This window comes from Perognathus longimembris, chromosome 7 (genome assembly GCF_023159225.1).
Source record: "Perognathus longimembris pacificus isolate PPM17 chromosome 7, ASM2315922v1, whole genome shotgun sequence".
NCBI lineage: Eukaryota > Metazoa > Chordata > Mammalia > Rodentia > Heteromyidae > Perognathus > Perognathus longimembris.
Genome location: NC_063167.1, coordinates 36,532,538 through 36,545,989, shown reverse-complemented (window position 1 = coordinate 36,545,989; position 13,452 = coordinate 36,532,538). Strand labels below are relative to the sequence as shown.

General features: G+C 47.5%; 1 protein-coding gene across 1 annotated transcript in view; it reads right to left on the bottom strand.

Annotated features, from left to right (window-relative positions):
* Positions 1–1,642: 1,642 nt before the first annotated feature.
* The window catches only part of Mroh7 (maestro heat like repeat family member 7), a 35,100-nt gene continuing 23,290 nt past the window's right edge, over positions 1,643–13,452 (bottom strand). The window contains exons 16-22 of the mRNA XM_048351395.1: positions 12,385–12,525; positions 11,221–11,400; positions 9,714–9,869; positions 9,280–9,402; positions 6,314–6,416; positions 2,431–2,493; positions 1,643–1,916 (exon numbers count right to left, since the gene is read on the bottom strand). Of these exons, the coding sequence (XP_048207352.1) occupies positions 1,672–1,916; positions 2,431–2,493; positions 6,314–6,416; positions 9,280–9,402; positions 9,714–9,869; positions 11,221–11,400; positions 12,385–12,525 (1,011 nt within the window). The 3' untranslated portion in view covers positions 1,643–1,671. The remainder of the gene's footprint in view (positions 1,917–2,430; positions 2,494–6,313; positions 6,417–9,279; positions 9,403–9,713; positions 9,870–11,220; positions 11,401–12,384; positions 12,526–13,452) is intronic.

The following is a 13,452-nucleotide window of genomic DNA, read 5'->3' as shown; positions in this document are numbered from 1 at the left end:
GAGATAAAAGTCTCATGGAGGGCTGGGGATATGGCCTAGTGGCAAGAGTGCTTGCCTTGTATACATGAGGACTTGGGTTCAATTCCCCAGCACCACATATACAGAAAATGGCCAGAAGTGGCACTGTGGCTCAAGTGGCAGAGTGCTAGCCTTGAGCAAAAAGAAGCCAGGGACAGTGCTCAGGCCCTGAGTCCAGTCCCCAGGACTGGCAAAAAAAAAAAAAAAAAAAAAAAGTCTCATGGACTTTCCTGCCCAGGCTGGCTATGAACCGTGGTCTTCAGATCTCAGCCTCCTGAATAGCTAGAACTACAGGCATGAGCCACCAGTGCCTAGCTAAAATGTGAGTTCTTTTGTGCATACATTGTGACATACTTTATCACACAAGGCATTGGTGCTATCTGTGCCTCTAACTGCACATGAGAGTTCATAGAGCACGTTCAATGAATGTCCAGGCTTTCCTCTCCTGACACCACAGGGCATGCTACAATAGAAGTCCTCATACATTTCTCTTTATGGACCACAGAGACTCCCACAAGTGCAGTTCCCAGGCCATGGATACACATAAACTTACTATAGTTGAGTTCATGCCCAGAATAGTTACAGTCTACTGTTTCACCAGCCTAGGAATTCCTGTATCCCCATGAGGAAGGAGCTTTCTAAAGCCAACATCTGTCTACATCTCTCCCCTACTGAGTACACCCCCCCCCCCAATGCTCTCCCACTCTAGATGAAGGCCTCGGTGGCCTGGCCCTCTTCTCCCTCCATTATAGGAATCTGCAGTTGGTCCTTGGCCCCACATGCCCTGATCCACTCCATGTGACACCTTGTGGTCACCTCCCATTTGGGTGGTATCTTTTCTAGGAAATTTTCTCTGACATCTCAACTCCCAGCTGGCCTGTGGTACTTCTTTGGACCCCATAGCCCCACACCTCCCTGCCTTGCTGTTGGTGTCTTTATATGTCCCAAATACCTCCACTAGTCCAAAATTTCAACATTGGCCCTACTGGCAACTTCCTTGTGAAGCTGTCCTGTGATTGTAGGGTGTTGGGCGGCCTCCAGGGCCTCTGCCCACTAGATGTTAATCATAACCCACCCTCAAGCTGAAACAACCAGAAATGTCTCCAGACATTGTAAAATAGTCTGTAAGGGGCAAAAGTGCCCTAGGTGAGAACCTTCTGCCTCAAATCCTCAGAAGTGCCTAGAGCCTGCACACAGAGAAATCCTGCCCAGGTCAGAAGCTCTATAAATACTTCCAGAATCAGAAGTGGACATCACATCACACAACCTAAGGATAGGACTCACAGCTCCAAGATACGATATCATGGGATGGGGGACTCTTCTTTCCCTCTCTTCCTTCTTCTGAGGGATACCCAAATCACCACTTCCTTTAGCCCCTGTGATATGAGGGAGAGGAAGTGGAGACATGTAGTGGGTTTACTGAGTGGCTTGTGATGAGCACCGCTCTGAACCTCAGCTTTCCCATTTACTCAGGCTAAACAGACTGCAACGGAGTCATCAACAGAAGGTCATACCCCTCCCTCAGATTTGTCCCAGTATAACAGTAAGCCATCTCCCATGAAGCACTCAGAGTGGAGAGGGAAGCCACGTGGCATTTATGTGAGCATGTCTGTGCTTGGCCAACTTGAAGCTGGGGACTGGGGCTGTGTGACATCATTGCTTCAAGGCTATCTTCCAAGAGCCCAGGGCCTGCATGATCCAGGAGCGCCGCTGGTGGGAAGTGGGCAGGTTCTCACAGCTGGGGTTCCAGCGGTGCGTGGTGGCAGGGTCACACACCCATGAGTCCCCATGTGGCAGAGGCCACGAGTTCCTCCAGCAGCTGGCCAGGATGTGTTCCTGGGCCTGGGCTGCATAGATGCATACCGATGCTTCTGGATCATGTCTCAAGTTTTCCACAGCTAGATCATGGAGCAAGAAAGGCTACTTGTTAAGATGAGGTCTCTAGGCTGGTTTCACTCCTCATCCTTCCTTGCCACCTTCTGGCCCTGGCTTAGATGCCCCTGTGCAACATCTGCTCACCTCACTTTCCTCCAGCTCTTTGAATTGTTCCCAGCTTCCAAAGTGTGAATCAAAGCTTGCCTCCTCTAAGAAGTATTTCTGGAATTGCCCCAGCCTTCCTATAAACTCTTATCAGCTTTCCCAGTTACAAAATAAACTTGTACCCTCTTAAGTCTAAACTACATATCCTGCACTAAGTGGTTTCTAGCCCTATTTTTGAGGTCATTTCTTTTATTAAATTGTATGGTCCCCCAGGTAGGGCTGTGTGTTCTACTTTTGGGGAACCCTGTGGGACCTCATACAGCTTTCTCCCTGGATTGTGAAGGGAAGACACTTGCTTTGTCCTTGTCCCTTCCCGTTCAGATGCTCAGGGTCTCACTGTCCCTAGAAATACGGGCCCACGGCATGACTTACCGACTTTCACTTCATTTAGCCGGTCTTCTGTCATTATGCTGTCCATGCAGGGGACCAAAGACCCTGAAGCGTAATTCAAAAGGTAAGGGCACCCAGCTCCTCAGCATAATGCCACCCATCCCACCAGAGGCCCAGACCTCCTCAGAGAATCTTCCCTAAACCCTCCCAAACCCACAAATGAAGACATAGAAGACCGTCTTCATTCTTGGATACTCCCAGAGGGGTCCTGGGAGAGGTAGTTAGTCCAGTAGTAAAAGATAGCACAGGATGGACTGGGGATATGGCCTAGTGGCAAGAGAGCTTGCCTCGTATACATGAGGCCCTGGGTTCGATTCCCCAGCACCACATATACAGAAAACGGCCAGAGTGGCGCTGTGGCTCAAGTGGCAGAGTGCTAGCCTTGAGCGGGAAGAAGCCAGGGACAGTGCTCAGGCCCTGAGTCCAAGGCCCAGGACTGGCCAAAAAAAAAGATAGCACAGGATGGGGCAGAATCTAGACCAATGATTCTGAAAGTACTACCTTAGTTTGGGCCTTTGCTTGCTTGTCTGAGGATGTCCACTGCCCACTGCTCTAGGATGTGTAAACAGCAGCAACATGCAGGACACCGAGCACCTTGGGCACCAGTCAGATGTAGTTGCCACGGGCCCCAGAGGCATTGAGACTCCACGTGCTGGGTCCAGAAGCTGCTTCCCACGGCCTCTCGGCCCTATGCAAGCCCTGTTACATGTTGCCTACAGTCTGGATGCCTGCCTGGCTTCCTACAGTATTCCTAGCTCCTCCAGTGCCCACACTGCTTACCTCTCAGGATGCCTTTTCCTCCCATCTTTTTTTTCCCCTAGAAAGCCCTATGCTAGGTGACTGCCTCAGTTCTCAGAGTGTCTAGGAATCTTACTTGTGGTTATAAATCTTAAATCCCACCAGATTAGATCTTAGCTCATTTGGAGGGGAGTATACAGAATTATATGCATAAGCTTTTTTTTTCTGGTGGTACTGTGGTTTGAACTCAAGCATCATGCTTGTGCAAGTGCTGTACTGTTTGAGTCATAGACTCAGTGTGTTTGTGCGTGTGTGTGTGTGTGTGTGTGTGTGTGTGTGTGAATAGCCAGCCAAGGCTGATCTTGAATTCTCAATTTCCCTGAGATTAGAGGTATGTGCCAGATGTAGTGCTGTGGCTCAAGTGATAGAGCACTAGTTTTAAGCTGAAGAGCTCAGGGACAGGGCCCAGGCCCATAATTCAAGCCCCATGACCAACCCCCCATCCCCCAAAAAAGAGGTATGTGCCATTATGTCTAACTCATATATGCATTTTTCTAGGGAAAGTATTTGTAACTTTGAAGCAGAGTCTCACAAAAGATCTGTGATTCAGGTCTGGGACTGTGGCTTAGCGGTAGAGTGCTTGCCTAGCATGCATGAAGCCCTGGGTTTAATTCCTCAGTACTACATAAACAGAAAAGGTCAGAAGTGGTGCAGGGCTCAAGTGGTAGAGTGCTAGCCTTGAGCACATAGAGGCTCAGGGACAGTGCCCAGGCCTGAGTTCAGGACCAGCAAAAAATAAATAAATAAATAATAATAATCTGAGCAAAAAGAGCTCAGGGACAGTGCCAAGGCCCTGAGTTGAAGCCCCACGACTGACAAACAAACAAGCAAGAGGCTAGAAAGCTCTGTGCTGTATTCAGAACTGTTGTGGGCAGAGCTAGGCTCTGCTTAGCTTTAATTCCCCAGCACAGGTCCCAGCATGGGATGTTAAACACTAATATTTTCAGAATTATTTGATTGGAGCAAGATTTAAAGAAATCCAGCAGTTAGGAAACAGATGTCACCTTTTTTTTTGACAGTCCTAGGCGTTGAACTCAGGGCCTGAGCACTGTCCCTGGCTTCTTTTTGCTTAAGGCTAGCACTCTACCACTTGAGCCACAGCACTACTTCTGGCTTTTCCTATATATGTGGCGCTGAGGAATCAAACCTAGGGCTTCATGTATGTGAGGCAAGCACTATACCACTAAGCCATATTCCCAGGCCCCAGGTGTCACTTATTAAGAGACTTCTTAAGGCTGGGAATGTGGCTCAGTGGTAGAGTACTTGCCTAGCATGCATGAAGCCCTAGGTTTGATTCCTCAGTACCACATAAACAGAAAAGGCCGGACATTGTGTTGTGGCTCAAGTAAAAGTGCTAGACTTGAGCAAGTGCCAGACTTGAACAAAGCAGCTCAAGGACAATGCCCAGGCCGTGAGTTCAACCCCTAGGACTGGCAAGAGAGAAAGGGAAGGGGGCTTCTGAGCAGTGTAGTATTTATCAGACTAATCACCTCATCACACCCTCACTCCCTAACACCTATCAGCATCATCCTCTGAAGGGCTATTTGTTTCTCTTACCTAAGCATTATGCCTGACACAAAGAAAGAGATCTGATCAGTGTTTGCTACGTAAGCTAACAGATAAATGGATGGATGGGTGAATGGAGTGGGTGAATAGATGAATGAGTGGGATAATGGATGGGTGGATGAATGGGGGTGATGGTGGATGTGTTCCGTGGGGTGGGTAAATGGATGATACAGATAGATGGATGAATGAACTAGTGGGTAGATGGATAGATAATGGATAAGTGAGTATGTAGGTGGATTGGAAGATGGATGGATGGATAGATGGATAAATGGCTACATGTGTGGGCAGCTTGGTGAATGGATGAGTAGGGTGATTGATGGATAGATGGATGGATGGATATGTAGGCAGGTATGTGGATAGATTGATAGATTGATGAGTGGATGAATAGGCAGATGGATGGATGGGTAGATGGATGGATAGATGAATGAATTACTACATGAGTTGGGAAGGTGACTAAATGGATGGGTAGATATATTGGTGGATGGATGAGTAGGCAGGTATGTAGCTAGACTGATAGATTGATTACTGGATGAATAGGCAGATGGATGGATTGAAGGATGGATGGATGGATGGATGGGCACATGAGTGGGTGAATGGATGGTGATGAGTGAGGGGCTAGGATGAGATGGGTAGATGGATGGATAGATGAATAGATGGATGAAAAGGGGTAAATTAATTGAGGGAAGGCAATAAAAGAAACATGACTATACAGAGGTCATAAGCTCCAGGCCTCTCTGCAGCAAGGTCTCCTGGTCTGTGGTGGAGAATATGGTTATTGAGGGCAGGTGAACAGAGGTATGATATGGTATGATACAGTATGGTTTATAGAGGCAGAGATGGCCACCTGGCACACAATCATAAGGGGATTCTGGGAGGAATTCTGAATAAAAGGATGTGCTATTTGTTTTTTCCCAAAAAAAGGCAGAGGTTTGGACTGTGAACAATAAAAAGAATGGAGGAAATGAATTGAGCATCTCAACATGATAGGTCTTATCTTTTAAAAAATATTCTCATCCTGTCTGTGAAATGGGAGTTGATACCCATCTTACAGATGAGGAAATGGAGGTTTAGAGAGTGATTGAGAGAGGGAAAGAGACAGAGAGACAGAGACAGAGAGAGAAGAGATCATGAACTGAGATTCTACCCTCCTCTCCACCCTGCTGCTTGGCTTCTGCTGCTATAGTCAGTGGGGGATTTGCTCCAGTTCCCATGAGGCTTGGCCCCATTCTGTACTCCAGAGGATAACAGCAGCTCAGCTGAGTATAGTTGCACATGCAATGAACTGCACAAAGATTTCAATCTGAATCCAGCCTATGACCCATGTCCTAGGTCATGATCTTAAAAAGGAGAAGACCATTTAATGTGCACCAAAGCAAACTGCTGGCCAAGCTTTATACCTTAGGGGAGGCATTGCTCAACTGCCAAAAGGGCTGGTGGCAGCCCGAGAGAATGGAGAGTGGGCAGAGCCCTGGTACTGGGAGAGGTTTTGCAGAGCAGTTACCTATGAACATGACTGAGGACTTCCTGAGGGAGGCCTGTGAGTTCTTGGTGTACTCCAGGCTCTGGTTGAGGAAAGTCAAGGCGCTGTCTCTGTGGGTGTTCACCTGGGAACAAAGAGAAATCTCCAAAGTTCTGGGTTCTCAGGGGCCTAGCTTTTCTCCTTGAAGTCAGGGGTGGTGATCCTGCCCAGCCACTCAGCCTGGTGCCCTGCCCTCAAACATCTCTGCTGCCTAGCCCTCTGCTCAAGATCCCCAGAGGTGAAGTCCCAGTTCTCTTAGCTAATTTCAACAACTAATCAATAATATTCCTGCACTGGGGAGTCTCCTTTCGATCCACACTCCCCCACCCCGAATTCCACCAAAGTTGTGGCATTCAAGAGACACGACAGATAAGGAGACCGGTTTGACAAAGGTAAAGGATTCACATTGTAAAGCAGCAGGGGATAAACTGAGAGTCTTAAAAGCCAGGCAGGAATGGGGTTTCCTCATGCTTGGAGGTACTAACTGTTCATGGCAGAGCAGTGACAGGGTTTTATGCCATATAGTCTGGTCATGGTAGTCAGAGGGTCTGGTAGTAGAAGCTGACCTAGCTGAGAGGTTGTAGGGGGACATGAAGAGAAATCTGACCTAATCATTCTCCTCATGGCCAAGGCCACTGTCTGGTCTGAACTCCAGGATGTGGTAGGTAAAGACTTTATGGTCACATTCTGTATCCCACATCCTTCTTCCTACCAAAGCCTCCACTGCCATGCTCTAGACCAGGTTCCAGAACATATTCTAGAACAATGACATGGCATGCCTGCTATTCATGATCTGTACTTTCAACAAGCAGTTGCTCCTATTTATTTATAGAGTGCCCTTCCCTCTCTTCCTCACCTGTTATGTCACCTTTTATCCTTCTAGCCTCAACCTGGGTGTCATCTCCTCCCTAAAGCTTTCTACAACCCTCAGGTAGAGTTCATTTGCCATGCTTGATGGCCCTGCAACATGTTAATACCTGTGACACTGTCACAATGTATAGCATGCTCCCGAAAACAAGAGACTGTCCTTCAGCTCAGAGCCCTTAACACCTGGACAGGGCCTGAGTTGGGAATTGGTACCCCAAAAGTGATAGCTAAATGAATGAGTAAGTAAATGAGCACACTGATAAGTTACCAACCCCTTCTTAAAGCCAGGGCTAGAAGTCCACCTACACATGAGCAAAACGGCCCATAGCTTATAGTGCAAAAAAGAAGATAAGGGCTGGGAATATGGGCTAGTGGCAAGAGTGCTTGCCTTGAATACATGAAGTCCTGGGTTTGATTCCCCAGCACACATATATAGAAAACAGCCAGAAGTGGCGCTGTGGCTCAAGTGGTAGAGTGCTAGCCTTGAGCAAAAAGAAGCCAGGGACAGTGCTCAGGCCCTGAGTCCAAGGCCCAGGACCGGCAAAAAAGAAGATGAAATCCAGAAGGATCCACCACAGAAGGTCGCAAAAACAGCCACAAGCCGCAGAGAACTGAGCACAGTGTTTTAACTAACCTAAACTGGTTATTAATTATTGGCTAATAATAACATAGGTTTCTCACAAGGGCATAAAGCCTATGTGTATCTGATCATATAAAATAATATTTATCAAAATGAACTCCAGAAAATGTAAACAAGGGGTTTATTTTTATTGTTTTTGTTTTCTTTTTGTCCTGTTTGTTCATTTATCTATCTTTAGGAGCGTAATGGAGGAGCCCAGAAATGGAGGAACAAATAGTGAATTATGCAACAGTGCTACTCACTAGACAGTACATTGAAAATGAACTATACAACTTGTGGGTGGGAATGGGAGGGGAAAACTGGGAGAGAGTAAGGAAAGGGATGACATTGTCCAAAAAGAAATGTACTCTTTGTTGGGTGCTGGTGGCTCATGCCTATAACCCTAGCTACTCAGGAGGCTGAGATCTGAGGATCATAGTTTAAAGCCAGCCCAGGGAAGGAAAGTCCATGAAACTATCTCCAATTAACTACCAGAAAACTGGAAATGAACTCTAGCCTCCACCAAATAGCTCAGAAACAGCACCCAGGCCCTGAGTTCAAGCCCCATGATTGACAAAAAAAAAAAAAATGTACTCTTTACCTGACTTATGTAACTGTAACTCCTCTGTACACCTTTATAATAACAGTAATTTTTTGCCAGTCCTGGGGCTTGAACTCAGGGCCTTGAACTGGGGCTTGAGCTGCTTTTGCTCAAGACTAGCACTGTCTACCACTTGAGCCACAGGACCACTTCTGGCTTTTTTTGTTTATGTGGTGCTGAGAAATGGAACCCAGAGCTTCATGCATGCTACGCAAGCACTCTACTGCTAAGCCACATTCCCAGCCCAACAATAACTTTTCTAATGTAGGTTTCTAGCATTTTTTGTGGCAAACAGTCTACATAGTAAACTGGAAGAGACCCTATCTAAAAAAATAACTTAAGCTAAGCTGGTGCCAGTGCTCATGCCTATAATCCTAGCTACCCAGGAGGCTAAGATCTGAGGATCAAGATTTGAAGCCAGCCCAGGCAGGAAAGAGGTCTATAAGACTCATCTCCAATTAAGCACCCTGTCCCCTCCAAAAATGCCAGAAGTGGAGCCGTGGCTCAAGTGGTAGAGCACTTATGCTGGAACACAAAATCTCAGGAACAATGCCCAGGTCCTGAGTTCAAGTCCCAATACTGGCACAAAATTAAATAACATAGAACAAATGTGAAAGGGGAGAGGAAGAAGAAACCCTGTATGACTCTAGCTTTGAAGTGGAAAGGAAAGGCAGAAGTCCAACTGAGCTGTGGGGTCATGGAAGGCGGCCAGTGACCAGTGGAGAGCATCCCTAAGGGCTGGGGGAGTTAGAGATAAAGCTAGAGGGTCTGGAGCCAGTGACTTGTAGGAGGTGGTGGAATCAGTCAGTCAAGGTGCTGATATGAAAGGAAGGAGCCATGGTAGTTTCTGGAAGCACTCACAAGGTACTTGCAGATTTTGGCCACTGTCTGCTGCTGATTGTCCCAGGACTTGTGGCTATAAGCTCTTTTGGGTAACTCCCAAGCCATGAAGCAGGAGCAACGAAACAGGGTCTTCAAACATTTCTGGGAATAGATAAGAAAGAGAATACCAAAGTCATGGGATTCTAGGATAGCCAGAATGTTCCAGAAAAAAAGAAAAGAAAAATGTGTAAAAATTGCACTGGAAACTCAATCTTATCTGAAATGTACAATTATGAAGTTGGTTATTTTGAGAAGGAAGATAAACATGGATGCCTTTGGGAAACACATCTGGTTGGAGGGAAATAAACAGCCTTTGATGGGTTGTTTGTGGTCTTGAACTGGTTTCTGCAGTGGGAGGTACCCCAGCAGGGCTTAGGAGTGAAAGAGAGGGCCCCGTGCCTGTGCTCACTCACCTGGACCACTTTGGGGTTGCCTTCCTGCATAATCAGCAGTAGGGGCACCAGGGTGCCAATCAGCTGCTCCTCCATGGCCTGTGTTCGGGGCTCCCGGAGCTTCTGAACCACCTTCCCATACAGGTTGATGCAGGAGATGCGCACATTCTCTCTTGACTGTGGCAGATGGGAGGCTTAGGGGCACCCCTCCTCCAGGAGGCGGCTCCATGACCTTCCCTTCCCCCAGTCAGAAGCTCTCTCCCAGAGAGGACAGCCAAGCTCAAATGGTGGTGCTCCCCTCAACTGAGCTTAAGTCTGAAGCTCTCCTTTCTTCCCAGCCAGGACTCCCCCTAACCTAAAGGATTTTTTTGTTTGTTTGATTTTTTTGTGTGTGACTTTCCTGCCCAGGCTGGCTTTGAACCACAATCCTCAGATCTCAGCCTCATGAGTAGGTAGGATTACATGCATAAGCCACTGGTACTCGGCCTAAATGGTGTCTTTATGTCAGGTAAGAAAAGGGCCCCTCACTAAAACTGCTAAAAAAAAAAAAAAAAAAAGTACCACCCCTCTTTTTTGTGCCAGCTCTGGGGCTTGAACTCAGGCACTCAGGGGCACTGTCCCTGAGCTTCTTTTGCTCAAGGGTTGGCACTCTGCTACTTGAGCCACAGCGCCACTCCTGGCTTTTTTTGTGTGTATATGATTAATTAGAGATAAAAGTTTCACAGATGTTTCTGCCCAAGCTGGCTTCCAAACATGATCCTCAGATCTCAGCCGCCTGAATAGCTAGGATTAGAGGTGTGAGTCACCAGCACCTGGCAAAAAGCACCCCCTTTAAAGGCAGACCAGTGGCAGTAAGTTCACTACCTCTGGAGAGATTCAATTATAGAAGTAGAACTCCCAACTAGGTGCTGGTGGCTCATGCCTGTAATCCTAGATACTCAGGAGGCCAAGATCCAGACGATTGTGGTTCAAAGTCAGTCTGGGTGGAAAAGTCTAAGAGACTCCATCTCCAAAATAACCATCAAAAACTTGGGCTGGGTGCTGGGAATATGGCCTAGTGGCAAGAGTGCTGGCCTTGTATGCATGAAGTCGTGGGTTCAATTCCTCAGCACCACATATATAGAAAATGGCCAGAAGGGGCGCTGTGGCTCAAGTGGCAGAGTGCTACAGCCTTGAGCAAAAAGAAGCCAGGGACTGCTCAGGCCCTGAGTCCAAGGCCCAGGACTGGCAAAAAAAAAAAAAAAAAACTTGAGCTGGAGGCATGGCTCAGTTGTAGAATTCAAATTCAGTACGGTCAAAAATTAAAAAAAAAAAAATTTAAAGAAGAGCTCCCTCCAAGGACCATTAAGAATGATGAGCCTTCTCTGGATGAACAACTGCAAAAGAAATGGACCAGTTGGATCCAGGTTTCCCACTGTGCTGATTGATTTGGCCATTCCAGGATCGGATACGGTAGACAGGAGAGATACTGTACCCCAGGTGGTAAAGAGCCACCTTCACTATGCCCCTCCCCCATGGGATTCCTTACATCACTGAAGTGGGGCAGCAGGATCTGCAGCATCTCCACGTAGACAGAGCTATCTGTCGCCTTCCAGCCCTGGCCTTTGAATATGGTCTTGAGGTTGTGGGCCGCGTCCACCACCAGCATGCCGTCCACACTCCTCAAGCCTTTCACCATGGATGGCAGGAGGGCCTGAACCTTAGCCATCTGTGTGGCAGAAGGATGTGAGATAGGGTTCTTCCTGGGCCTCTGAATCACCCGGGCTGAACTGGGTGGCCCTACTCCAGGCCCAGGATCCTTGCCTAAGCCCTGTCTCTTGCCTGAACATCTTCCCTCAGGCCTTGCTGACTCCTCTCTGGCCTACGTCCCTGAAGCCACTTGTTGTTGGTCTCCTACTTTGGCATTAAATAAATAACATGAGCATTAAGAGTTATCTCCTAAGCTGGTGGCTCACGCCTGTAAACTTATCTACTCAGGAGACTGAGGTCTGAGGATTGAGATTCAAAGCCAGCCTGGGATAATAATTTCCAATTAGTGACCAGAAAACTAGAAGTGGCACTGTGGCTCAAAGTGGCAGAGCACTAGTCTTGAGCAAAATTGCTCAGGGACAGTGCCCAGGTCCTGAGTTCAAGCCCCATGACTGACAAAAAAAAAAAAAAGCTTCAAGCCAGGCACTAGTGGCTCACCCTTGTAATCCTAGCTATGGCTCAAGTGGTAGAACACCAATTTTGAGCAAAGAAAGCTAAGTAATAGCACCCACCCCTGAGTTTAAGCCCCAGTATCAAGACACACACACACACACACACACACACACACACACGCTTTTGAGTCTATGTCCTGTCCCTTTATCCTGGCTACATCTTAAGCTGCAATTGTACCAGGGGGAGAAAAGCAATGCTGATGGTACACACCTCAGGAGTTGGACCTCTGTTTCCTAATCTATGACTAGGAATAATAGCTATCACCCCTTTCTTCTGTATAGCATCTTTAAAGTGACTGTACAAACCTAGATCCGGAACTGTTGATATTAAAATATATAAAAATAAGAAGGCAGATCCATTTTACAGCTGAGAACACTAAAGCCAGACACAGACTCTGACTCCAGCTGCTAATATCTAAGAGATGATGACAGCTGAGATCTATCTTGCTCTAACCCAGTGCCTGGACTGGATTCCCTCTGCCCTCACTCACCTTCTCAGATCTGTGGGCCAGGATGACCAGGCCTCGGATGGATAGCACCTTCATGATGGGATCGCGGTGGCTCAGGCCTTCCACCATCCTCCCAAGAGAGTACTCCTCAGGGATCCGGCGTGCCTGTTCCATCTGGAGCAGCTAAAGGAGTCAACATACTCCAGAGTCAAAAGCCAGAAGCCCCTGCTCTCCCAGGCACTGGGATCAGCACATTCAGCCTCTGCCCACCTTTGCAGGCATACAAAGCCAACAGTTGACTGGAAAACTGGCTGTTGCATCCTTTCTGCTGGGGCATACTCTCCACTCTTTTGTTTGTTTTGGGGTGTTTTTTTTTTTTTTTTTTTTTTTGCCAGTCCTGGGCCTCAGACTCAGGACCTGAGCACTGTCCCTGGCTTCTTTTTTTTTGCTCAAGGCTAGCACTCTGCCACTTGAGCCACAGTGCCACTTCTGGCCATTTTCTATATATGTGGTGCTGAGGAATCGAACCCAGGGCTTCATGTATACGAGGTGAGCACTTTACCACTAGGCCATATTTCCAGCCGCACTCTCCACTCTGATTCCCACATGATGTCTCATGGCTCCTTCCAAAATCTCAGCCTTGGGAATCTGTGCTTGTACATGGCCCTTCCAAGCTATCCCCTGTCTTCCCTGGGCAGCCACAAGCAGCCTCAGAGAGAGGCCTCTTCCAGAGCTGACAAGGACAAATCAGGAGTCTCTTGACTCTTGAGCTGTGTGACCATGAAAACTACCCAACCACATCTTATCACTAGCATGATGCTTCCTTTGCACAGTTGCCTGGGTTGGTGGGGTAGAAGAAAAAAGGGTTGACACTGTGTTTGGCACACAGGCCTACACAAAATGATACCTTCTTTCTTTCCCTCACCAGGTTAGAGAAATCAGAAGTACAACTTGATAGAGCTAGGGCTAGAACTCAGGACTCTAGAACTCAAGACCAGGTTTGCTCTCTCTGGCAATGACACATTCTGCTGTCACACCAGGGTTGGACCTGCTGTTGCAATGTAAACCTCACATGGCCCCTTCTTCCCACATTCACAGCCCTGAGGAGCA